This window comes from Dendrobates tinctorius, unplaced genomic scaffold (genome assembly GCF_039654945.1).
Source record: "Dendrobates tinctorius isolate UK_male_01 unplaced genomic scaffold, ASM3965494v1 ptg000034l, whole genome shotgun sequence".
Lineage (NCBI taxonomy): Eukaryota > Metazoa > Chordata > Amphibia > Anura > Dendrobatidae > Dendrobates > Dendrobates tinctorius.
The window spans coordinates 11,392,351-11,419,849 of NW_027361702.1; the positions used below are offsets into that span (position 1 = coordinate 11,392,351).

At 45.7% G+C, this 27,499-nt stretch overlaps 1 protein-coding gene across 1 annotated transcript in view; it reads left to right on the plus strand.

Annotated features, from left to right (window-relative positions):
- Positions 1 to 27,297, plus strand: part of ARL13A (ARF like GTPase 13A) — a 224,333-nt gene extending 197,036 nt beyond the window's left edge. The window contains exons 8-10 of the mRNA XM_073573174.1: positions 11,693 to 11,915; positions 12,596 to 12,694; positions 25,424 to 27,297. Of these exons, the coding sequence (XP_073429275.1) occupies positions 11,693 to 11,915; positions 12,596 to 12,694; positions 25,424 to 25,521 (420 nt within the window). The 3' untranslated portion in view covers positions 25,522 to 27,297. The remainder of the gene's footprint in view (positions 1 to 11,692; positions 11,916 to 12,595; positions 12,695 to 25,423) is intronic.
- Positions 27,298 to 27,499: the final 202 nt, after the last annotated feature.

Genomic DNA, 27,499 nt, shown 5'->3' on the forward strand with positions numbered 1-27,499 from the left:
AGCCCACCGGTTAGCACAGCAGCAAATGTTGAGGTGTCGTTGCAAGGCCACAGCAGTCAGGGAATCCCACTGTTATATCAACGAAAGACTGATTCTAGGCCATCAGAAAGAACACCAACTCCATCACCATCATCAACCCTCTCTCAGTCCGCCCTGTCCACCGCTACTTCCACCATATGCAGCTCTCAAGTCCAGCTCACCCTCCCAGACACTATGAGTAGGTCAAGAAAGTACTCAGTCTCTCATCCGCGTACACTGGGTTTGAACACCCACATTGCCAAACTAATCTCGTTTGAGATGATGCCCTTTCGGTTGGTGGAAAGCACAGCTTTCCGCGAACTCATGGCCTATGCAGTACCACGCTATGACCTACCCAGTCGCCACTTCTCCTCTCGCAAAGCCATCCCAGCCCTCCACCATCATGTGAAAGACCGCATTGTCCATGCACTCAAGCAGTCAGTGAGCGGAAAGGTGCACCTCACAACTGATGCATGGTCCAGTCGGCATGGCCAGGGCCGTTACGGGTCCATCACTGCGCACTGGGTTAATGTGGTGGATGCAGGGTCCACAGGGGACAGCGGTGGTGGGACAGTGCTGCCTAGCCCACGGTATAGGAAACAGTTGGCTGTAGGCGTTCCACCCTCCTCCTCCTCCTCCAGAAGCGAAAGCTCGTCCACAGAGCGCAGTCGTACGAGCACTCCATCTGCAGCTGCCACTGTTGCACACGATGTGTCCCCCTATCGAGCAGCTAGTGGAAAGCGTCAGCAGGCTGTGTTGCAGATGATGTGTTTGGGCGACAGACATACCGCCGAGGTGCTGGCCGAGTACTTGAAGCGACAAACTGAGTCATGGCTGGGCAGTGTACATCTTGAGGCAGGCAAGGTAGTTAGTGATAACGGCCGTAATTTTGTGGCAGCCATAGCCCTTTCAAAACTCAGCCACATACCTTGCTTGGCTCACACCTTGAACCTGGTGGTGCAGTGCTTCCTCAAAAATTATCCGGAGTTAACAGCCCTGCTCCAGAAGGTGCGAAGACTGTGCGTGCACATCCGCCGGTCGCCTGTACACTCCGTTCGTATGCAGAAGCTGCAGCGATTGCTCCACCTTCCCAACCACCGCCTCATTATCGACATTGCAACAAGGTGGAACTCCACCCTGCACATGGTGGAGCGGCTGTGCGAGCAGAGGCAGGCCATAATGCATTTGTGGGAGGATACACGGCCAGGCACTTTGAGAGCAGACATGGAGTTGACAGGTGTGCAGTGGTCGAAGCTGAAAGACCTCTGTAAAGTCCTTCAGTGTTTTGAGGAATGCACACGGCTGGTAAGCGCAGACGACGCCATCCTAAGCATGAGCATCCCACTTATGCGTCTGCTCATACAAACTTTGACGCACCTTAAGGAGCAGGCGTCTGCAGCCAATGTTGATGAGGAGGAAGAGGATGAGGGAATCCTTGATGACATTCAGCCATTGTCTGCTCAGGGACCTCTCCTGGACGAGGTGGAGGAAGAAGAGGAGGAGGAGGATGATGATGGGGATGATTACTTAGGGGAGGAGGATGCATCTCGTGGGGAAAGTGAAAATGTTGGCGTGGCAAGGTCTGGTACAGGGTTTGTGCGTGACTGGAGGGATGTGGATTTGCCAGAAAGTGCTCCTCCAACCAGCACTCGCAGTGCATCATTGACACCGGGAACATTGGCCCACATGTCAGATTATGCCTTGCGGATCCTAAAAAGGGACCCCCGCATTGCCAAAATGATGAACGATGACGACTACTGGTTGGCCAGCATCCTGGATCCACGCTATAAAGGCAAATTACAAAACATCATGCCACAGGAGAACCTTGACCTAATATTGGCTAATAAACAAGCAACTCTGGTAAATCGGTTGCTTGAGGCATTCCCAGCACACAGCAGCGGTGATGGTTCTCACACGAGCCGTACGGGCCGGGGGCAGCTTGGCAGAGGTGTTCGTGGTGCACACAGCAGAAGTGGCGTTGGAGACAGGGGTTTCATGACAATGTTGTGGACTGATTTTTCAAATACCGCTCACACAACTGGTAATACTGCATCAATGGAAAGTGACAGGAGACAGCAGTTGTCAACCATGGTTACAAACTACTTTTCCTCCCATATCGATGTTCTCCAACACAGGTCATTCCCCTTTGACTATTGGGCCGCTAAACTGGACACCTGGCCTGAATTGGCACAATATGCCTTACAGGAGCTCGCTTGCCCAGCTGCAAGTGTGCTATCGGAAAGAGTCTTCAGTGCAGCTGGATCAATCCTGACAGAAAAAAGGACCCGTCTGTCAACCCAAAATGTGGATGATCTAACCTTCATTAAAATGAACCATGCATGGGTTTCCAAGGATTTTGTCCCACCTTCCCCTGATGACACATAGGGTGACAGAAAAATGGCTTGCTTTGGTCCACCTCTTCCTGGGACTTGACCTATTTTGCCTTTTGCATCAGCTGAATGTCCAACATCAACATATGCCACTTTATAAAACTCCCTAACTGTGCTGCCTCCCCCCCCATGGCCGGGGTCACCACCTAGCGCACGACACCGTGCGAGTGCCGTTGCCCTGGACAGGTGGGTAGGCCGACTCTTGGGCGCGGGCACTGGCACAGGGTCCCTCATAGTGCAATCAAGTGTCTCTGACGGTGGTGGTGCACACCCGCCGTCAGACACACCGCTGTACTATGAGGGGCCCAGTGCCAGTACCGACGCCCACGAGTGGGCCCCCCTTGCTTGGGCAGGGCCCCAGCATTTGCAATCTTTACCTCTCCCTGCTCCTCCGCTGTGTAATCTGGGCCGTCAAATCCATACTGTGCCTGACACCATCTGAGCCTGCCTCCTGAGACATATATTTTGAATGTGTACGCTATCCATACATGTTATCCGGGGATACGGTACCCTTTCTAACCTTTGTGCAATCACGTGCAATCCATACTGGGCCTGACACCGTCTGAGCCTGCCTCCTGAGACATATATTTTGAATGTGTACGCTATCCATACATGTTATCCAGGGATACGGTACCCTTTCTAACCTTTGTGCAATCACGTGCAATCCATACTGGGCCTAACACCGTCTGAGCCTGCCTCCTGAGACATATATTTTGAATGTGTACGCTATCCATACATGTTATCCGGGGATACGGTACCCTTTCTAACCTTTGTGCAATCACGTGCAATCCATACTGGGCCTAACACCGTCTGAGCCTGCCTCCTGAGACATATAGTTTGAATGTGTACGCTATCCATACATGTTATCTGGGGATACGGTACCCTTTCTAACCTTTGTGCAATCACGTGCAATCCATACTGGGCCTAACACCGTCTGAGCCTGCCTCCTGAGACATATATTTTGAATGTGTACGCAATCCATACATGTTATCTGGGGATACGGTACCCTTTCTAACCTTTGTGCAATCACGTGTAATCCATACTGGGCGTGAGAACGGCTGGCGAGCTGTTAAGCAAGCTACAGCACCTGTGGTTTGCACACGTAAGTTTTTCATTTTTTCAGGAATGACGGTTAGGCCTAATTCCGGAACTGCAGTTGACCTGCACTTACTGGGAAATCATTGTTCACGGGTAATAATTGTAATCAGTGATCCCCATCACTAACGTTGTTCAGCGGGTTATCTGCACCTGTAAGCGACAAACGCTGGCCTTTTCAGTGTAGCGCACATGCAGCCACGGCCATGTAAGGGCATGACACACCAGTTATTGGCCAATCTCATGTTCCAGAGCCTTACGTGTCCCTCTAGTAAGCCGGACTCGGACCGCGGGGCATGACGGAGTCTCGTTCGTTAACGGAATTAAGCTTGCAATGTGTGCATCTGTTCTGTAGCTGGCATGGTTGAGGTTTCCCAGGTGGAGTCGAATTTAACCGTAGGCTCCACTCCTGGTGGTGCCCTTCTGGACATTCCTTTAAGGTTCAGCTTTGCAACCATACTGCCCACGTAAAACAAACACTTTGCCTTCATGAACGCTGTTTGGAGGGTCATGACTCGTGGGAATAACGCCGCCCAATCAGTTAACCTGCTAGAGAGATCCTTCGTTGCTCCCAAGCATGACATCACACTCCCTAGGAGGAAGGTAATGCCACTGTGGCGACCGTACTCCTGGGGGCGACACAAGTGCACTGATGCCCAGCCACTGCTCGATGAATCTGCTGGTACATTGACCCAGACCACTACATTCCCCTCGCACGCTACACGGCCTGAATCTGACCCTGATGAAACTCAGGTTACCCTTCCCATATACAGTTCCATCTTACACGGTGACAAAGAGGAAGCTGCAGATGATAGTGCAGGTTCGGCCCACCCGCCATCAGACACACCACCGTACTATCAGGGGCCCTGTGCCAGTGCCGTCGCCAACGAGTGGGCCCCCCCTGCTTGCTCAGGATCACAGCACTTGCAAGGTTGAAATACTGTGCAGTGAGATGGAAGATGGGGACGACGAGGAGTCCAGACTAGTACAGGGATTCCCTAGCGAGGAGACTTATTTGATTGTTTTCAATGTTGGGACAGCAATTTTTGGGGAGCACGTTACTCTGGAGAATGATAGATGGGGCCCACCATACACTGGAACATTCCAAAGGTGGACATCAGACACTGGAGCAGCATTTACAGGGCCCATTATACACTAGAGCATTAGAAATGGGGCCCATTATGTTTGGAGCATTATTTGGGCCCATAAGACAGTGGAGCTTCATCCATGGGGACCAACATATACTGTAGCATTATGTGGAGCTCATCATATACTGTTTCAAACATTATATAGGACCAATGATTCTGTATGGAGAAATAGATGGGCCTCGTCATGAGATGTAAAAAGTGAAGTATTTTTCATTGTACTATACCGCTATTTCTCTGCCGTATCGGAGCATGATGAGTTGTGGTATGTGTTAAAGGGGCGCTCTTTCGCCCAGGGCACATGAAAACCTGGAGCCAGCCCTCCCCCCCCTCAACTTTAGCCAAATAACCCCCATTTTTCAGTGCGTAACTTGTATTATGAAGTTAATTAAGGTTGACAAGCTTAAGTAAGAAGAACTGATGCTTTTGGCATTCAAATGGGCACTGTAGGTGTGTTTCCTGTCCTCTCACTGCCGAGTTTTATTCCCCATTGACTTACATTGGGTTTCGTGTTTCGGGACGACCCCGACTTTTCCCTATAATCGGACGATCTTGCTCGACCCGACTTTTGGAAAAGTCGGGTTTCACGAAACGAAACGCGACCCTAAAAAACCAAAAGTCGCTCAACTCTAGTCATAAGTAACAACGTTAACAATACAATAATTAAAGCAAAATAAGATGAAATAAGACGACCCTGCTCGTGAGAGCTTACAATCTACAATGAGGTGGGGGAGATACAAAGTATAGGTGTGTATTTACAATGGTGTAATTACAATGATGGTCCAGCCATCTTGAGGGAGGGAGGGAGGGATAGATGGAGATAGTGAATGGGCTACACACGCACACTTGCACATAAAATGACTGATTAGTGAACGTGATAGGCCGCTCTGAACAAATGAGCTGTATAAGTTGTGGATAGTCCTAATTTTTTGAGGTAGAGCATTCCAGAGGATTGGCACAGCACGGAAGAAATCTTGGAATCGGGATTGGGAGGTGCTGATTAGTGCAGAGGTTAGTCGAAAGTCGTTTGCAGAGCGCAGTGGTCGGTTAGGCAGATAGACAGAAATGAGGGAGGAGATGTAAGGGGGTGCCGCACTGTGGAGAGCTTTGTGGGTAAGAACAAGTACTTTGAATTGGATCCTATAATGAATGGGCAGCCAGGGTAACGATTGGTGAAGAGCGGACGCGTCCGAGTACCGATTAACCAGATGGATAACCCTGGCCGCTGCATTAAGTATGGACTGGAGATTGGAAAGTCGAGTAACAGGGAGGCCAATTAATAGAGTGTTGCAGTAATCCAGGCGGGAGTGGATCAATGCGACAGTGAGGGTTTTTGTTGTTTCTATGGTGAGAAAAGGGCGGATTCTAGAGATGTTCTTTAGGTGTAAGCGGCAAGAGCGGGCAAGAGATTGTATATGGGATGTGAAGCAGAGATTGGTGTCAAACATAACACCCAGACTATGGGAAGGACACGGCCGGAAGATATTTCTGTTTGTTGTTTTGCTTTGTTGCACCTGTTGTGCCCCTTCTGCTGGAAAAAGCAGAGACTGTCTGAATGGCCTGAACCACAGGCCATATGAAAATTTGTGTTTTACTTGCCGATGGGAAAGCCTGCTCTCTTTAAGGAAAAGGGGAGCTCTACCTCAGAGAGACTGGCGGCTTTGAAAAATGGGCCGTATCTTTTGAATATGTCATATATATGTAAATATTGATGGACTTAACCTGGAGGATTGTGAGCCGGGTTTGCATCTCCAGAAAAATTGGACTGCTGTGCATCATAGAAAAACATTCTAAAAATTTACAATGTATAGTGTAAATTTTGTAGTATGTTTGGTTGGGAATTTTAGGAAAGGGGGAATGTAGGGGATTGAGTAGAGTATCCCTTTAATGCGTCCTCCCCTTTAAGGAGTTCTAATATTAATATATTGTAAATGTTGTACAGATATTATTATGCTTCAGTACTGCTACACTACTGTGTATTACTGCCTTTTTCATTGGTACTGCCACATTATTTGTGTTACCATGCTGTATATATTGTAATGTATTATATCTAATATATAAAGCTCAAAGTGTGTATGTATGTGTGTGTGTGTGTGTATGTGTGTGTGTCCGGGATAGGCATCCGCACCGTCGCAGCTACAGCCACAAAATTTGGCACAGTCGCACGTCTGGACCCCGAGAGTGTCCTAAGCTATGTTATGAGGCGAAATTTTAACCCCGCGCGTTCCAATTCACCAAACAATTTTGCCCCTGTCTACATACTGGAGGAAAAAGTGTGTGCGCGTCAAGCCCCGCCCCTCATTGTGATGTCACAATGCACCATTTGCATACTTGGGAAGCAGTGTGTGCGCTTCAAGCCCCGCCCCTCATTATGATGTCATAATGGTTGCCATGGCGACGCTGATGTCATCAAAGGTTGCAAGCCCCGCCGCCGCTCATTATAATGTCATAATGGTTGACTATGGAATGGAGGATGTTTGATGAGTATATGGGATGGAGGATATGTATGATGGGTATATGGGAACGGGACTATGGGATGGAGGATGTGTGATGGGTATATTTTTGCACTGGACTATGGGATGGAGGATATGTATGACAGGTATATGGGCACGGAACTATAGGATGGAGGATGTGTGATGGGTATATGGGCACGGGACTATGGGATGGCGGATATGTATATGGTCATGGGACTATGGGATGGAGGATGTGTGATGGGTATATGGTCACTGGACTATAGGATGGAGGATATGTATGACGGGTATATGGGCACGGGACTATGGGATGGCAGATATGTATGATGGGTATATGGGCACAGGACTATGGGATGGAGGATATGTATGATGGGTATATGGGCACGGGACTATGGGATGGAGGATATGTATGATGGGTATATAGGCACGGGACTATGGGATGGAGGATATGTATGGTGGGTATATGGGCATGGGACTATGGGATGAAGAATATGTATGATGGGTATATGGTCACTGGACTATAGGATGGAGGATATGTATGACGGGTATATGGGCACGGGACTATGGGATGGCAGATATGTATGATGGGTATATGGGCACAGGACTATGGGATGGAGGATATGTATGATGGGTATATGGGCACGGGACTATGGGATGGAGGATATGTATGATGGGTATATAGGCACGGGACTATGGGATGGAGGATATGTATGGTGGGTATATGGGCATGGGACTATGGGATGAAGAATATGTATGATGGGTATATGGGCATGGGACTATGGGATGGAGGATATGTATGATGGGTATATGGGCATGGGACTATGGGATGGAGGATGTGTGATGGGTATATGGGCACTGGACTATGAGATGAAGAATATGTATGATGGGTATATGGGCACGGGCCTATGGGATGGTGGATATGTATGATGGGTATATGGGCACGGGACTATGGGATGGAGGATGTGTGATGGGTATATGGGCACTGGACTATGGGATGGAGGATATGTATGACGGGTATGGGCACGGGACTATGGGATGGACGATATGTATGACGGGTATATGGGCACGGGACTATGGGATGGAGGATGTGTGATGGGTATATGGGCACTGGACTATGGGATGGAGGATATGTATGACGGGTATATGGGCACAGGACTATGGGATGGCGGATATGTATGATGGGTATATGGGCACTCGACTATGGAATGGCGAATATGTATGATGGGTATATGGGCATGGGACTATCGGATGGAGGATGTGTGATGGGTATATGGGCATGGGACTATGGGATAGAGGATGTGTGATGGGTATATGGGCACTTGACTATGGGATGGAGGATATGTATGATGGGTATATGGCCACTGGCCTATGGGATGGAGGATGTGTGATGGGTATATGGGCACTGGCCTATGGGATGGAGGATGTGTGATGGGTATATGGGCACTTGACTATGGGATGGAGGATATGTATGATGGGTATATGGGCATGGGACTATGGGATGGAGGATGTGTGATGGGTATATGGGCATGGGACTATGGGATAGAGGATGTATGATGGGTATATGGGCACAGGACTATGGGATGGAGGATATGTATATGGTCACGGGACTATGGGATGGAGGATATGTATGATGGGTATATGGGCACGGGACTATGGGATGGCGGATATGTATATGGGCACGGGACTATGGGATGGAGGATGTGTGACGGGTATATGGGCACTGGACTATGGGATGGAGCATATGTTTGACGGGTATATGGGCACAGGACTATGGGATGGCGGATATGCATATGGGCATGGGACTATGGAATGGAGGATGTGTGATGGGTATATGGGCATGGGACTATGGGATGGAGGATGTGCGATGGGTATATGGGAACTCGACTATGGGATGGAGGATATGTATGATGGGTAAATGGGCACAGGCCTATGGGATTGTGGATATGTATGCTGGGTATATGGGCACGGGATTATGGGATGGAGGATAATTATAATTTTCTATAACTAACCACAGTTAGTTACTATGCCCGGGCAGCGCCGGGCTCTTCAGCTAGTAGAATAATAAAAACAATTATATACGTAATACGTATCAGTATAAACAACCTTTTATTAGAGACACCAAATATGACATACTAAAACCAGAAAAAGACAACATAATGTAAGAGGGGGCCAGGACGGTAGTCGCAGCTGAGGACCCATCACACATCCTCCATTCCATAGTCCCATGCCCATATACCCATCACACATCCTGCATCCCATAGTCCCGTGCCCATATACATATCCGCCATCCCATAGTCCTGTGCCCATATACCCGTCAAACATATGCTCCATCCCATAGTCCCGTGCCCATATACATATCCGCCATCCCATAGTCCCGTGCCCATATACCCATCATACATATCCTCTATCCCATAGTCCAGTGCCCATATACCCATCACACATCCTCCATCCCATAGTCCCGTGCCCATATACATATCCGCCATCCCATAGTCCCGTGCCCATATACCCATCATACATATCCTCCATCCCATAGTCCCGTGACCATATACATATCCTCCATCCCATAGTCCTGTGCCCATATACCCATCATACATCCTCTATCCTATAGTCCCATGCCCATATACCCATCACACATCCTCCATCCCATAGTCCCATGCCCATATACCCATCATACATATCCCCCATCCCATAGTCAAGTGCCCATATACCCATCACACATCCTCCATCCCATAGGCCAGTGCCCATATACCCATCACACATCCTCCATCCCATAGGCCAGTGCCCATATACCCATAATACATATCCGCCATCCCATAGTCCTGTGCCCATATACCCGTCATACATATCCTCCATCCCATAGTCCAGTGCCCATATACCCATCACACATCCTCCATCCCATAGTCCCGTGCCCATATACCCATCATACATATCCACCATCCCATAGGCCCGTGCCCATATACCCATCATACATATTCTTCATCTCATAGTCCAGTGCCCATATACCCATCACACATCCTCCATCCCATAGTCCCATGCTCATATACCCATCATACATATTCTTCATCCCATAGTCCCATGCCCATATACCCATCATACATATCCTCCATCCCATAGTCCCGTGCCTATATACCCATCATACATATCCTCCATCCCATAGTCCCATGCCCATATACCCATCATACATATCCTCCATCCCATAGTCCTGTGCCCATATACCCATCATACATATCCGCCATCCCATAGTCCCGTGCCCATATACCCGTCATACATATCCTCCATCCTATAGTCCAGTGACCATATACCCATCACACATCCTCCATCCCATAGTCCCATGACCATATACATATCCGCCATCCCATAGTCCCATGCTCATATACCCATCAAACATATCCTCCATCCCATAGTCCAATGCCCATATACCCATCACACATCCTCCATCCCATAGTCCCGTGCCCATATACATATCCGCCATCCCATAGTCCCGTGCCCATATACCTGTCATACATATCCTCCATCCCATAGTCCAGTGCAAAAATATACCCATCACACATCCTCCATCCCATAGTCCCGTTTCCATATACCCATCATACATATCCTCCATCCCATATACTCATCACACATCCTCCATTCCATAGTCAACCATTATACATCATAATGAGCGGCGGCGGGGCTTGCAACCTTTGATGACATCAGCGTCGCCATGGCAACCATTATGACATCATAATGAGGGGCGGGGCTTGAAGCGCACACACTGCTTCCCCAGTATGCAAATAGGGGCATTGTGACATCACAATGAGGGGCGGGGCTTGACGCGCACACACTTTTTCCTCCAGTATGTAGACAGGGGCAAAATTGTTTGGTGAGTTGGAACACGCGGGGTTAAAATTTCGCCTCACAACATAGCTTAGGACACTCTCGGGGTCCAGACGTGCGACTGTGCCAAATTTTGTGGCTGTAGCTGCGACGGTGCGGATGCCTATCCCGGACACACACACACACATACACACATACATACATACATACATACATACACACATACATACATACACACATACATACACACTTTGAGCTTTATATATTAGATTTTGCTCATGTGGTTTCTTCATTGGTTCAATGATATTCTTTGTCCATCTGAGCCCTCTATAGTATGATGATATTACTAGGTTTTTAAAAATACTCCTATATTTTTGGTTTAAAAGGTATTGTGGTTTCCATCTTCAGAATCACATAAGGCAATTTATGATGTTTCTTGATTTCAAAAGTTGGAAGTTATAGCATTGTGATCCATATTATCAGTACGTTGTGCTGGTGGGATGTAATATCCTAAACTAATCTGGTTGATGTGTTGACTTTAAAGGTATTAAATACTGATACTGTGCCACCAAGTGGAAATTGCTTGACAGATGACAGATTTTTGAAGCTCCGGTAGACATTGTATCCTTTCCGGAATGATATTTGAAGCATTTAGTAAACTGATTGTGCCACACTATAACTTTCATATTTTTCATTGCTGCCTGCTTTCCATACTTTCTCACCATGTTTTTCTCCTTTTTCTTTTGTTCTGTTTAAATAGACTGGTCACAGTCTACGCAGCATGAATAAAAAAAGGAAGAGGAAGGTGAAAGTTACAGAAACGTCACCATCTCAAGTTCTGAAGGTAAATCGTAATGCGGAAGGCGAGCAAAGAGCTGAAGATAAAACATTGCCATCCAGCGGAGCTCAAGTCTGCCATACTCTGGGAAACAGAGCTGTAATCATGCCAGATACGCAGGAAAATCCTCAAGTAACGGCTGAAGGTACAATAATGGGTTGAAAAATGTATTCCTGTTGTGGTACATCGGCACACTCAGCTGAGCTGTACATGGAGGTAGGCACAGGTACATGTGGCATAAACCTTGGTGAAGTAAAAATAAACACGGCCCTTTGGGCAAAAAAGGAAAACAAAGCAAAATGGTATCTCTCTGGCAATACATCTGCGGGGATCAACCTGCTTAGAGTTAGCAAAAACACAAGGTCCAGCTTAGCACCAATATGAACACCTCTCTGGAGTTAACTTCTCCAGACACACTGAACACTGAATGCTTCAGAGGACCGACTATTTAGACCACAGTCCACACCCTGGGGTGAAGATAAGGTGGACAACCTCCCACTCACTCAGTGGTTGTCTACAAAAATCCACCCCTTAAAATGGACAATTAACCCCTCTCAACATATACAGTAGTGTGCTGGAGCAAACTTCTAGGTTTCAAAACCAATAGCCTCAGTAAAACATATCACCCCTCCAGCCCTTTGCCAAAGACTTTGTCACACTGTTAACAGTTATTATGTAGTGTTACAGATGGCACCTTTACAGCATGTTTACGGAGAAGTAAACGTATCAATTGGTATAATGTACTGATTTCTCCACCCAAGCAGTCCCTATCACTATAATAATAAGTGAGCCATAATTTAAATAATATTATGTTCATATACATAGGTACCAAGAAAAGAAGGAAAAAGAAGAAACTTGTTCCAAATAGACAAATAAAATCTCTGGAAGTTGGAGCCTATAGTGGGGACATGGAAAACACATTTGGTAAGTTTAGTTAATAAATTATTGGACACATTATGGAAGTCTTACATTTAGGGCTCGCTAGTAGTGTTGAGCATTCCGATACCGCAAGTATCGGGTATCGGCCGATACTTGCTGTATCGGAATTCCGATACCGACTTCCGATATTTTTTCAATATCGGAATTCGGCATCGGAATCGGAAGTTCAGTTGATTGACAGCCTGACGTCATCATGATGCGCGGTGTGTGCGCATCATGATGCGCCGTCATTTCGGGCCTTCCGGGGGTCTCTGCCGGCCTGCCGGGGGGCTGTGCCGGCCTGCCGGGGGCTGTGTGGACTGCCCGGGGTCTGTACCGGCCTGCCGGGGGGCTGTGCCGGCCTGCCGGTGGTCTGTGCACCCTGTGGGGGTCTGTACCGGCCTGCCGGGGGGCTGTGCCGGCCTGCCGGTGGTCTGTGCACCCTGTGGGGGTCTGTACCGGCCTGCCGGGGGGCTGTGCTGATGTCCGGGGGTCTGTGCAAGCATCGTCCGATGGGACTACAAGTCCCATCTGATGATGCCTGCTACCATGACAGTGATTGACACATTAGCCAATGATGGGACAGTAGTAGTCCCATCATCCGGCTAATGTGTTAAATGTTAAAAAAAAAAAAATACTACATACATACTACATGCATGCTACATACATACTACATGCTACATACATACTACATACATACTACATACATGCTACATACATGCTACATACATGCTACATACATGCTACATACATACTACATGCATGCTACATGCATGCTACATACATACTACATGCATGCTACATACATACTACATGCATGCTACATACATACTACATGCTACATACATACCACATACATACTACATACTACATATATACTACATACATACTACATACATACTACATGCATACTACATGCATACTACATACATACTACATGCATGCTACATGCATACTACATGCTACATACATACCACATACATACTACATACATACTACATACTACATATATACTACATGCATGCTACATACATACTACATGCTACATACATACTACATGCTACATACATACCACATACATGCTACATACATACTACATATATACTACATACATACTACATACATACTACATGCATACTACATACATACTACATACATACTACATACATACTACATACATACTACATGCTACATACATACCACATACATACTACATACATACTACATGCTACATACATACTACATATATACTACATGCATGCTACATACATACTACATGCTACATACATACCACATACATACTACATACATGCTACATACATACTACATATATACTACATGCATGCTACATACATACTACATATATACTACATGCATGCTACATACATACTGCATGCTACATACATACCACATACATACTACATACATACTACATGCTACATACATACCACATATATACTACATACATACAATACATTCATACAATACATACATAGACATACAGTACATATAACATAGAGTAACATACTTACCAATACTTGTCACATTGTTCCCCGAAGCCATTGTCTTTTCCGGAATAAATATTAACATAACAAACCACAAAAATACTCACCCACGATCCGAAGCAGTCCACGAGTGTGTCCCACGACGATCTTGGGTAGAGAACTGCAGCATCAGATGATGCTGCCGTTCTCTACGGGCTGCAGGAATCCAATGACGGAAGGTAGGTATCCTTCCGCACTGTATTCCTCCGCCACTTAAAAAAAAAAAAGTCCCTAGTCTCACTTTATGCCATTGCTGCGTGGGAATTTCCCACACAGCAATGGCATAAAGTGAGACTAGGGACTTTTTTTTTTTTTAAGTGGCGGAGGAATACAGTGCGGAAGGATACCTACCTTCCGTCATTGGATTCCTGCAGCCCGTAGAGAACGGCAGCATCAGCTGATGCTGCAGTTCTCTACCCAAGATCGTCGTGGGACACACTCGTGGACTGCTTCGGATCGTGGGTGAGTATTTTTGTGGTTTGTTATGTTAATATTTATTCCGGAAAAGACAATGGCTTCGGGGAACAATGTGACAAGTATTGGTAAGTATGTTACTCTATGTTATATGTACTGTATGTCTATGTATGTATTGTATGAATGTATTGTATGTATGTAGTATATATGTGGTATGTATGTAGCATGTAGTATGTATGTAGTATGTATGTAGCATGCATGTAGCATGCAGTATGTATGTAGCATGCATGTAGTATATATGTAGTATGTATGTAGCATGCATGTAGTATATATGTATGAATGTATGTAGCATGTAGTATGTATGTAGTATGTATGTGGTATGTATGTGGCATGTAGTATGTATGTAGTATGTATGTAGCATGCATGTAGTATGTATGTAGTATGTATGTAGTATATATGTAGTATGTATGTAGCATGTAGTATGTATGTAGCATGCATGTAGTATATATGTAGTATATATGTAGCATGTAGCATGTATGTAGTATGTATGTGGTATGTATGTAGCATGTAGTATGTATGTAGCATGCATGTAGTATATACGTAGTATGTATGTAGCATGTAGTATGTATGTAGCATGCATGTAGTATATATGTAGTATGTATGTAGCATGTAGTATGTATGTAGCATGCATGTAGTATATATGTAGTATGTATGTAGCATGTAGTATGTATGTAGCATGCATGTAGTATATATGTAGTATGTAGCATGTAGTATGTATGTAGCATGCATGTAGTATGTAGTATGTATGTAGCATGCATGTAGCATGTACTATGTATGTAGCATGCATGTAGTATATATGTGTTATGTATGTAGCATGTAGCATGCATGTAGTATGTATGTAGTATGTATGTAGTATATATGTGGTATGTATGTAGCATGCAGTATGTATGTAGCATGCATGTAGTATATTTGTAGTATGTATGTTGCATGTAGTATTTATGTAGTATGTATGTAGCATGTATGTAGTATGTAGTATGAATGTAGCATGTATGTAGTATGTAGTATGAATGTAGCATGTATGTAGCATGTAATTTTTTTTTTTTTTTTTTTACATTCAACACATTAGCCGGATGATAGGACTACTACTGTCCCATCATTGGCTAATGTGTCAATCACTGTCATGGTAGCAGGCATCGCCCGATGGGACTTGTAGTCCCATCGGACGATGCCTGCACAGACCCCCGAAGCCTGCACAGCCCCCCGGCAGGCCGGCACAGCCCCCCGGCAGGCCGGCACAGCCCCCCGAAGCCTGCACAGACCACTGGCAGGCCGGCACAGCCCCCCGGCAGGCCGGCACAGCCCCCCCGGAGCCTGCACAGCCCCCCGGCAGGCCGGCACAGCCCCCCGGCAGGCCGGCACAGCCCACCGGAGCCTGCACAGACCACCGGCAGGCCGGCACAGCCCCCCAGCAGGCCGGCACAGACCACCGGAGCCTGCACAGACCCCCTGGCAGGCCGGCACAGCCCCCCGAAAGGCCCGTACAGACCCCAGAGAGGCTGTACAAGGGCAGGAAAGGGTTTTTCTTATTCCGATACCGGAAGTCCCATAGACTTGAATGGGACTTCCGGTATCGGAATCGGCGATACCGATACTTTTTTTAAAGATCGTCCGATACCATCCGATACGATACTTTGAAGTATCGGACGGTATCGCTCAACTCTACTCGCTAGTATTGACGTATGTTCTCTCATGCGAGAGAATCGGGCCGATTATGCTAATGACACTCAACACTCATTGTCTTCTGAGTGTGAGCCAATTCTCTTGCATGAGAAAATGGCAGCACAGTTGCAGAGAAGATGGAAGGAGGAGGAGGAGAAGGAGGAGGGAGGATCTGGAAGAAAAGCTGTTGCCTCCTCTTCCTCCTCCACACTCCAATCTGTCATATCCTATCTCAGTAATGTAAAAATTTGTCTTCACTAAATACAGATTTTACCCAGGAATTGATAATTTTGAGAATAAAATATCAGTCCAGGGTCCAGCAAAAGGGAACAACCAGATGTAAATTTCTTTTGGAAAGGCATAACACAAAGCCTAAACAAAAATGTTTTAGTATTGTCCTTGAATGAGCAGTACAAGTACTTACTGAAGCAAATGTCTGGAGACACTTGAAAAAAAAAGAACGTGTCCGGTTTTCCATAAGTTTTTTAGGCGCCTATGGTGGACTCAAAAAGGGTTGCCTATCAATCAATGGAATTCAGTGGCGGGAACTTACTCTCTCTTACATCCTATGGCTGCAATTAATACTAAGTAGAGACACCTGAACGACTATAACGCTCAGTACTAACATTGGGTTATTACCTAATTCTTACCATGAATTTTTAAGTTAACTCAAAATTAAGGGGCCAATTCATTAACACTGGCATTGGGCACAGCAATCCTAATAAAGAGCTTGCTGGAGTATGATGTGCCAAATTCATTAATATTTGCACACCATTTAGCGAATTACGGTAGGTGCTTCTCGTAACTGGCGCATGTTGCGGCCAAAAATTCTACTGAAAGACCGGAGTCTATTTTTTTATTAAGCTACATGGAGTAACATTGCTTACAATTGATGGGTGAGCATACCAACACCCCATCCCACACATGTCCCACCCATGCTACACCCATAGTGACGTAGCTGGCCAAGGCTTTTGTGTAAACGCCAAAAGTTGCAATATTTTTGCAACCTTCTGAGTTACACAAAAATATTTCAACCAGAATTTGAGTACAAGCACCTTATTGAATTGGCCCCATTGCATCAAAATCTTCTTAGGGTGACTAGTTTCAGGAGAGCTGACAGACCCTCTTTTACTACATTACCGTGGATACTCGAGTATAAGCCAACCCGAGTATAAGCCGAGGCACCTAATTTTGCCACGGAAAACTGCGTAAGCTTATTGACTCGAGTATAAGCCAGGTATGCATTGTCCCATCATCCCTGTCCTGATATGCGTGGCTCCCCCCGTCGCTGTCCTGGTATGCGTGGCTCCCACAGTAGCTGTCCTGGAATGCATGTGGAGCGCCCGGCCAGGGCTATTGGGGTACTCGGCAGCGGGCCCGTTGATCTCAATGGGAGTTGTCACGGAAGCTGTGACCCGGTCCGAGGTACTGGGGCTCCATGGCAAAAGGGGTGAAAGAACAATGAAATAGAATTGATGAATAGTTTGTGACGCCACCTGTGGTGTTCGGCAAGGGAGATGTTAAGCCGACGCTGCATGCAGATCCTCTGGGACTGGTGGTGTGTTGCAGCCAAGATGGTGAAGCTCCCCACAGGTGGAGCTGTAGTCCCAGGGCAGTGTAGATGGAGGGGAAGCTGAGAGGCGCAGGCAGTGTAGAAGCGGGTACCCAGATGCAGCGGTACCAGGTGTGTTGGCGCGGGAATCAATGGAGGACCCTAGGGCTTGTAGTTCCAAAGCTTTACTCACAGTCTGTAGTACACACAGGTGCCTGCCTCTGTGCTGTGTCCTCCGGGTCAGGAACTCAGTCGACCTCCAGGCAAGATAGGACGCTCCCTTCCAACACTCCGCCAACATGTGCCTTTCTGAACGTCTCCTCTATAGCGCCTTTAAGTGTGAAGATCTCCTAGCACTGAGTTACACTGGAGTTCCTCCTGACAGATGTTCCCAAGAACTATACTTGTACGGCAGACAGCTGTAGCCTGCTTCGGGGACTCCTTCTCCTGAATCCCGGCTCACTATCAATGTTGCTGTTGTGCCCCCAAGTCTTAGGCCTCTTTCACACATCAGTTTTTTACCGGCAGGCGCGATCCGGCTTTTTTTTGTAAAACCGGATCTGGCGAAATGCAATGCCGGATCCAGTTTTACCCCATTGACTTGCATTAGTGCCGGATCGCGCCGGATGGCATTGCGTTTCATCCGTTTTTTGCCGGATCCGGCTACTTGTCTCATTCCGGCGTCTGGAAAAAACGGCTACTGTAACGTTTTTTGTCTCCGGCGAAAAAGCCGGAAGCGCCGGATCCGACGCTTCCGGCTTTTTGCCACAATGAAAGTCTATGGGCGCGGGAATGCGCCGGATCCAGAAAAAGACGGATCCAGCCACCGGATCCATTTTTTTAAGTCTGCGCATGCTCAGATCCAATTGGCCAGCCCCCAGGAAACAGATATAACCTGCTAGACGGATCCAGCAGAAAAACGGATCCGTTTCTACAGTTCTCCAAAATTTATGCCGGATCCGTTTTTTCTAAAAATAGCCGGATCCTGCCTGACGGCAAAAAACTGATGTGTGAAAGTAGCCTTAGATGGGAGTAGTGCATTTACAGCCCACTACTCCACCAGTGTCTGCTGCAGAACCATTAGTGTCCATACAACCTCGGGGACCGGGCCCCGGCCTTGCTCTTAGAACTTCTAGGCATGGTTCTTCCTCTAACCCACGTCCTCCGTTCCCTTTTACTCCTACGTTCCATACTAGTCTTTCCTTCTTATGGAAGATCAGGTTTCTGTTCAATGTCCTTCTCTTTCTTTCCTTTCCCGTGCCAGCAGACCCAGGTCACTGACATCTGCTGCAGCACCTCCTTCCACCATCCCTCCCCAGGGATCTTCTCTCCCCTCACTGACTGACTGACTGACATTCTAAACCTTCGCACTCTTTTATGTATTCTAAACTCCACCCACCTCCCAGCACGTTTCGTGTTCCAAGCAGGGAGCCACCAAAGGTCCTCTGCTACACTCCAAGCAGGGAGCCGAAATATGGCTTTCCTGAACTACTGTGTTGTGTGGGATGTGAGTGTTGGAGCGTGGTTAGGAGCCTCCAACTCACCTGGATGGTGGGGTACCACACCTCAGGAGGAGGTGCAGTACCTCTGTGGCAACTGAACCCTCAGGGACGCCACACATGACTCCTCTCGTAGCGGTCCTGGTATGCGTGGCTCCCCCCATAAGTGTCCTGGTATGCGTGGCTCCCCCCGTAGATATCCTGGTATGCATGACTCCCCCCGTAGCTGTCCTGGTATGTGTGGCTTCCCCCGTAGCTGTCCAGGTATGGGTGCCTCCCTCCTCCCATCCTTGTATGCATGCTTCCTATTACAAAAAAAAACATCCTACTCACCCTCCAGTGTGCCTTCACAGCACCTCATTCAGGCTTCCATCAGCTCTTCCTGTGCTGAGCGATCACGTGGCACCGCTCATTAAGGTAATGAATATTCCCTCCATGCCTATGGGAGTGGAGATGCGTGCATATTCATTACCTTAATGAGTGGTGCCATGTGATCGCTCAGCACAGAAAGAGCTACTGGAAGCAGGCACCAATGAGATGTTGCGAGGGCACGCTGGAAGAGGGTGAGTAGAGGATGTCTTCTGGAAGCCTGCAGCTGTAGCTCTCACTGTGCGCGCTGTAAGAGAAATGAATATTCATTTCTTTTTAGCAGCAGCACAGACTTTAACCACAACCGCCGGCACCTGCCTCCTGTCACCCGCTGCTCCACCGCCGGCTTTATGGGACAATAGACTTGTGTATAAGTTGAGGGTGGCATTTTCAGCACAAAAAAATGTGCTGAAAAACTCGGCTTATACACAAGTATATACGGTATATCAATATTTTGTACATGCATGTTTTTTTTCAAATAGGGAAAATATAACAGACTACTCAATTTTAACCTGCTAAATCCCATTGTGATGAAAAATGTTATTTTAAGAGTGTTTAAGAAGGAGGGAGGCCCGGGATAACACCATGAAGGCCTTAAATCTGAAACTAAACATCAGCCTCTTGTTCTTCTATCTACTAATGACTTCAAAAAGCTGAATTGGACTTTTCCACAGCAGACAATGTGCACCATTGATCTGAAGTAGAGATCAGCGGATCTGCCAAAATTTACATTTGTCAAAGTTACCTCTCTGACCCCCTCATAATTTAATATCCCCTGCATGGTCTGCAGCACTTTTCTGCACATTAGTATATGGGGGTTTTCTGCACAAATGAGCGTAAGGTTGCAACCAGTGGCATAATTAGTCTAATGGGACCTGGTACAAAATTTGGACCTTGGTCCCCACCTACATGTTGGTCAGTTGTATTAGCCCTTGTAGAATTCTAATTCCAATAAAGAACTATTTGTTGTCCTCCATAATGTAATAATGTCCCCCATCCTCTACTAATGTCATCCATTCTGAGCCTCTTCTGGGAATAATGTCCTCAATACTTGGCCCCTTACAGTAGTAATGTCCAAATCCTCTGCGCAGGGCTGGCATCAGCACCTGAACAAGTGCCGGGGCCCTGAGCAGGAGGTGGGGCCCATTTGCTGTTGAGGACTCCAGCATGCTATGGGGGCCCCATGTCTGTGCCTGTGCTGGCACCTGCGAGTGGGCTCCCCCGCTTGCTCAGGGCCCTGGGACTTGCAATACTTACTTCTCCCTGTTCCATCGCTGCGGCATCTTCCACATCCTCTGACTGTGATGTTCAGGTCAGGGGGAGCGAAGACATCATTAGTGTGCGCCCTCTGCCTGAACAGTCACAGTTGAGAGAGCGGGAAGACGCAGATGCTGAGCAGTCCGGACCAGAGCAGCGGCCATTTTTTTTAATGTTTGGAGCATTATATGGGGAGCATCATACTCTGGAGCATCATATATGGGGCCTATTATATTTGGAGCATTATATGTGGGGCCCATTACATATGGAGAATTATATATGGGGCCAGTCATATACTGTAAGGAACATTACATGGGGCCTATTCTGTATGGAGCATCATGTTGGGTACATTATATATGGAGCATCTTATGGGGCCCATTATATATGGAGCATCTTATGGAGCCCATTATATATGAAGAATTTTATGGGGTGTCAGGAAAATATGAATATGTTTACATTCCGTGTACACTTTCCCCATCATGTTTGTGCAATGTCACACTGAGCTCTCAAGTTGCAGGCCCCCCCTTCCTCCCTCCCTCTTTCTCCCTGTGGGAATGGCACAAAGCTGCAGTCTCTCTGCCTGTGGGTAATTCAATCCCACTCTTTCCTTTTCCCTCGGGAATGTGGCTTTTGACCAGGCAAATCCGGTCTGTCTCCACCACATGGTTTTGGAAGTTCCTTTGTTCATTCAGGATCGAATATAATAACACCGAATATTCATGGAGGCAGAAAGCTTATATTTTTGGAAACTGCATGGTTAGAACTAACCACAGGTGGGTTTTGAAGCTTTGGTGCTAATCAGGAATCGAGAAAAAGGTTCCCACCGTCCACTAGAACACAGGCAGTTCTTGTTTGGTATCGAAAGATAAATTCGCAAGAGATAATATGATACTTCTGTCAACATGCTGTGAGCCTCGCAGCCAGAGTTATGGCACTCATAAGTTTTCTAATAACTTTCGAAAGGTGAGTACATTCCATAGCTCCGCCCACCCAGTGAGGTTAGCCAGAAGAAAGTATAAAGCTAGGATACCCAATTAGGAAGTTGTCATTCGCCTGGGGTGCCAGCTAGGAAGCTGTACTGATAGACCATTTTCCCTTGGAGAAGGCGCCCCTCCCCCCTCCTCCACACGGTGTGCCATGGACTCATAAGTGTAAGTTCTTGTTTTAAACCATTTTATTTTGTAATTGCCTGTATATACTGTATCTTGTCTCTTTTGGTAACATCTTTAATATGTTTGTAAACACTGCCTCTCCTTTCTGGATTTCTGGAGTAAATCTATAAATTTGCTAGTTTCGTTTCTCATTGCTCTACAATGTATCGCCATGTTCCCTGCTACCTTTTGGGTTGGCTCCTGACCCGTTATTGATTTTAAAATCGAACAAGGCGCTGGTGGCAGCAAAGTGTTCTGGGGTATAGGGGAGACCTTGGCAGTGACAGAATGGAGGTTTCATGTGTGTAGTTCCTGCCTAAGACTAGGAATATACATATCGCCCTCACTGCAGAGTGCCCAATAGCCAGTACACGGTGTTAGGCTAGCGGAACGCACCAAATATTAAAATAATAATGAGGTGCGTTCGCAGCCTTGGGTCCACCGTGCAGAGATGGAATACTGCTGCTAAGTAATGACAGACACTATATGGCGGTATATTAAGTGAACACACGCAGGTTAACGTCACCCGGTGTGTATGAGGCAGACTCTGTTGCCTCACAGATCTGCACTACCGCTAAATGTAAATGCCGAAGCCTGTTAAGCTCACAGAGCTCGGCCAAGTGAGTGCTGGTGTAAAGCCACAGGACTCTGCCCCCAAGACACAGGGTCGGAGTCCCTCTAGACTCACCAGCACTCGGTGCCACAGTAGATGCGGTACTTATGTGCCTAGCTGGATGGCACAATATGGCGCTCAGAGAGGTGCTGTGAACTGGGAGCACTGTGGCACTAGAATCAGCCACTACAAGGCACTGACTCTGACTCTAAAAACCCTTAACCATACATATCCAAGGGAGGGGAGTCTTAATGAGTCAGTCACCAGATACATGCATCCATCATCACTCACACACAATACCATAAGAGTCTATACTAGCGCATGGCCGTGCGGCCATGCGGCTCTTTTATAGCAGTGTCCTTCCGGGACCTTCCCAGTAGTGGGCCAATCAAAGCAGGAATGGGACCCGCGCATGTGACCCCCACCTCCAATGAAAGGTTGTCCCACGGGCATGCTCAGTAGGCAAAATACAGGACTTAGTCCCTGGAGCGTCTGCTTACCGCTGAGGACATGGCATGAGATTCTCCCTGTGCAGTGGGGGAAACTCGGCACCTAACACACAGCAAGGCAGCCTTTTTTGTGACTACTTATCCTAGGTGTTGTTCCCTGACTAACCTGAGGGTAAGGGGGGCGCTAGAGAGCTGCAAGTTGCAAAAGTAGAACTGAAGGTGGAAACAAAAGTTGTGGATGGTTAAATGAACAACAACCACTAATACATAGTAAATTTGTGACAATTTGTGACAATTGGTGGGATATAAATCCCTGACAACTGGGGGGAAACCTCACACCCCCAGTTCATGACATGGGACCTATTATATATGGAGCATTATATGAGGCCCATTATATATGGATCATTATATGGTGCCCATTGTGTGTGGAGCAATATACAATATGTGACCTATCATATACTGGATCATTATATGGGGCCCATCATGTGCTGTACGGGACATTATGTGGGGCTTATTCTGTATGGAGCATCATATGGGGCACATTCTGCATGGAGCAATATATACGGGGCCCATCATATACTGTATGGAGCATTATATGGGACTCATTAAACTGTATAGAGCAATATATAGGGCCCATCCTACACTGTATGGGGCCCATTATATATGCAGCATTATATGGGGCCCATCATATACTGGAGCATTATATGGAGCCCATTCTATATGGAGCATTATATGGGGCCCATCATATGCTGTATGGAATATTATATGGGGCCCATTATGTATGAAGCACTATATGGGGCCCATCATAATGTTTGAAGCATTATATGGGGCTCATTATACTGTATGAAGCAATATATGGGGCTCATTATTCTTTATGGAGCATTATATGGGGTTCGTTATACTGTATGGAGCAATATATTGGGCTAATTATACTGTATGGAGCAATATATGGGGCTCAATATTCTTTATGGAGCATTATATGGGGCACATCATAAGCTGTATGGAACATTATATGGGGCCCATTATGTATGGAGCATTAAATGGGGCTCATTATATACTGTATGGAGCAATATATTGTGCTCATTATCCTGTACTGAGCACTATGTGGTCCACATAATACTGTATGGAGGAATATTGCCCGGTTTCTGACCTATTGTAGAATTTACAATAAATATCACTCATGTAATGTAAGAAGTGAAATATTTAGCATTGTACTCTGCCTATATTTCTCTGCCATATCTGTGCATCATCGACTGTGGTACTGTATGTGTGAGACCCACTATGATTTCCGTAAGCACCTAGTTTCCAAGGCAGGAGCTTGTGTAGCCTGATTTTTGGTCTCAAAATTGAAGGTAGTGATGCTGATGGAAAAAACATCCTCAATTAATAACTCCATAACTAGGCTGTAAGTGTGGAGCTTTTGAGACATCGTTTCTATGGAAGTCTTTATGGTACCAGTACTCACATCCGGAACTTTATCAGATATCTTGACTTGACTTCAGGAGGCATGTATGAAAATTCCATAAGAAGTTTATTCTCAAGCTTAATTCTTGTATTATGCAAAATAGTAATAGTGTTAGCTGCAACAGATGCAGTAGGTAAAAAGACAATTCTGAACCAAAGATATACAGAGATGAACCTAGCAAGATGGCTGACAAACACTAACTGGGGAAGAAGGGAGGGGTTACTGACAACAGAGCTGGATTACAGGAGAAGAGACAGGAAAAACTTGTAAAAGGGCAAATTGATTCCATAGCAGTGTAACACCAACAATACCATGATAATACAATACTGTGTAATTCCCAAGTTGTGGGACATAACAACAACTCGTATGAAAGATCCTATAAAACCTGGTGTTGTTGGATGGAATCCTAGTCCTCCTCTGATCAGACCTACCAAAGTGTGAACTAAGGGATGCCATCTGCTTAGGACTTACCTCCAAACTCCTTCTAGGTTCCAACTCTTCCCAGCCATCTTTGTTTTAAATAAGTTGCAATTTATGTCTTTGTGGATCCTGGTGATTTCGGGTTTTGTTATATTTATGTTGGGATTCGGACCTTACTCTTATTTCTATGCTTTGATTTTCCATTGGTCATATGTCAATTAAGAATTTACTGTACTTTAAAAAAAGTATTTCTGCAATTGTGATACCTCTGTTTGTCTGACAGATCTTTATCGAAAAGCTATTCATGCCCTTAAGCTGAAACAAGAACAACTAAGAGAAAGACCATCTCGAAGCAACCAAGAAGTCAGCCCGCTGCAATAAGAGAAACCATCATGGTGCAACCATAACAGCTCATTAAGTCATTCATGTATAATTGTGCACTACGAAATACATTTTTTAAAAAACTTTCGATAACCTTAATAATAAAAAAGATAAACAATCTGCACACACACCGATCAGATGATTAACATGCCAGTGTTTCTTCATTATTTACATGGCACAGTCTCTTCCAATTTGTATTGACAGTGCCTGGTGCTACAGATCCCTACAGATCAGGCATATTGAAGTGAATGGGACTAAGGCCTCTTTCACACATCCGTTTGTCAAAAATCCGCCGTTTTGCAAAAAAAACGGATCCGCCATTTTTTTTGGCGGATCCATTTTTTTCCCCATTGACTTGCATTATCGGCGGATCTTGATGGATGGTCATCCGTTGGGGGAGATGGACCTCCCCCAAAAACAAACAGATATTGATCATGTGGATGGGTTTGCCCTGTCAGCCATTGACTGATGCATTTAAGCAGTTAAACATTAGTGATCTGAGCAAGCTCCAGTCGCTGCATTTACAAGCAGGTGTCAATCCCATATAATCTTGATATTAACATTAGCATTTTATAATTTTTTTTATAACTAAATATGAAGAAAAAAACGTATTAATACAACTGTATTCAGTCTCCATCCATCAACAAAGACTGATAGTTGTGGCTTGCACTAAGCAGTGTTAGAATACAGAAAAGCAGGGACACTGAGGCTAGGTTGAATTTAAACTTGCAAAAATCATTATACAGCTATTCTGACATTGATTTTCAAAGAAATTAGCCTCATCAAGTCTAAGAGATCCATTTAATAATGTATGTACCATGTATGGTGCAATCCAGTGATATCTGGATGAAAGAGTCAAAATAAAATTATGTAAAACAAGCAAAACAGGTTACAAAATAAAAGGGATAAATATCAGAAAACCTAATAAAATCCTTAAAATCTATGCTATTCCTTGAGTTTTTGGGAACCAAATTTTGACGCCCACAACCTATTTTTATATCCTTTGGCAAAATTCAGACATCTGTGTTGCACTGTCCGAGGCGCATATGCGTTTGTAGAGTTTTGTTCAAGTGCCTCGCAGCTGGTCCGTAAGTCTCCGTTCATGCTCGGATTGTGAAACATGGATTACTGAATTCAGCCTAAGGGTTCATACCCATCACCGTTTAAAAAGATGGTCCGATTTCATTCCAGCAAAGTGGGACGAGTATCGTGCGAGCGTCACGTGATTTTCTTGCGAGAACAATCCAATTTTGAACACCTAGCATCCAATTTACATGCGAATGTGATTCGATTGCAATGCGATTTTAATATGAGCTTTTACATAGCGTAATTCTCTGTCATGTACACATCGTTTTCCAAGGAAATATTCATCAGGATATATATATACAAAAAGATAGATATAAATATGGTATATCTGTACCAAAAAGCAGGAGTGTGTCCTAAGCACAGGGAAAGTATACATGGAAAGAGTTTTTAGGATCCAATTCCAATTTTTTATCTAAAAAATACTAAAAACTACATCCAATCAGACATGTGTGAGCAAAGCATGAAAGTAACATTAACTTTACATTTGTCTGTTCAGTTCAAGTTCACAAGTTTTATATTGACTCAGCTCTTTCCTTCACTCCTTATATCCGATCACTCACTTTCTCATGTCACCTGCATCTAGAAACATCTCTAGGATCCGACATTTTCTCACCTTTGAAATGGCAAACACTCTTTTGTCACGCATTAACTTTCATCTAGACCAGGGTTCCCCATCTCCAGTCCTCAAGGCCCACCAGCAGATCATGTTTTCAGGATTTCCTTTGTATTGCACAGGTGATGCAATTATCACCTGAGCAATACTAAGGAAATCCTGAAAACATGATCTGTTGGTGAGTCTTGAGGACTGGAGTTGGGGAACCCTGATCTAGACTACTGCAACTCTCTACTGATCTGTCTTTCTCTCCTTAAACTAGTGGCGAAACTGCAAAGT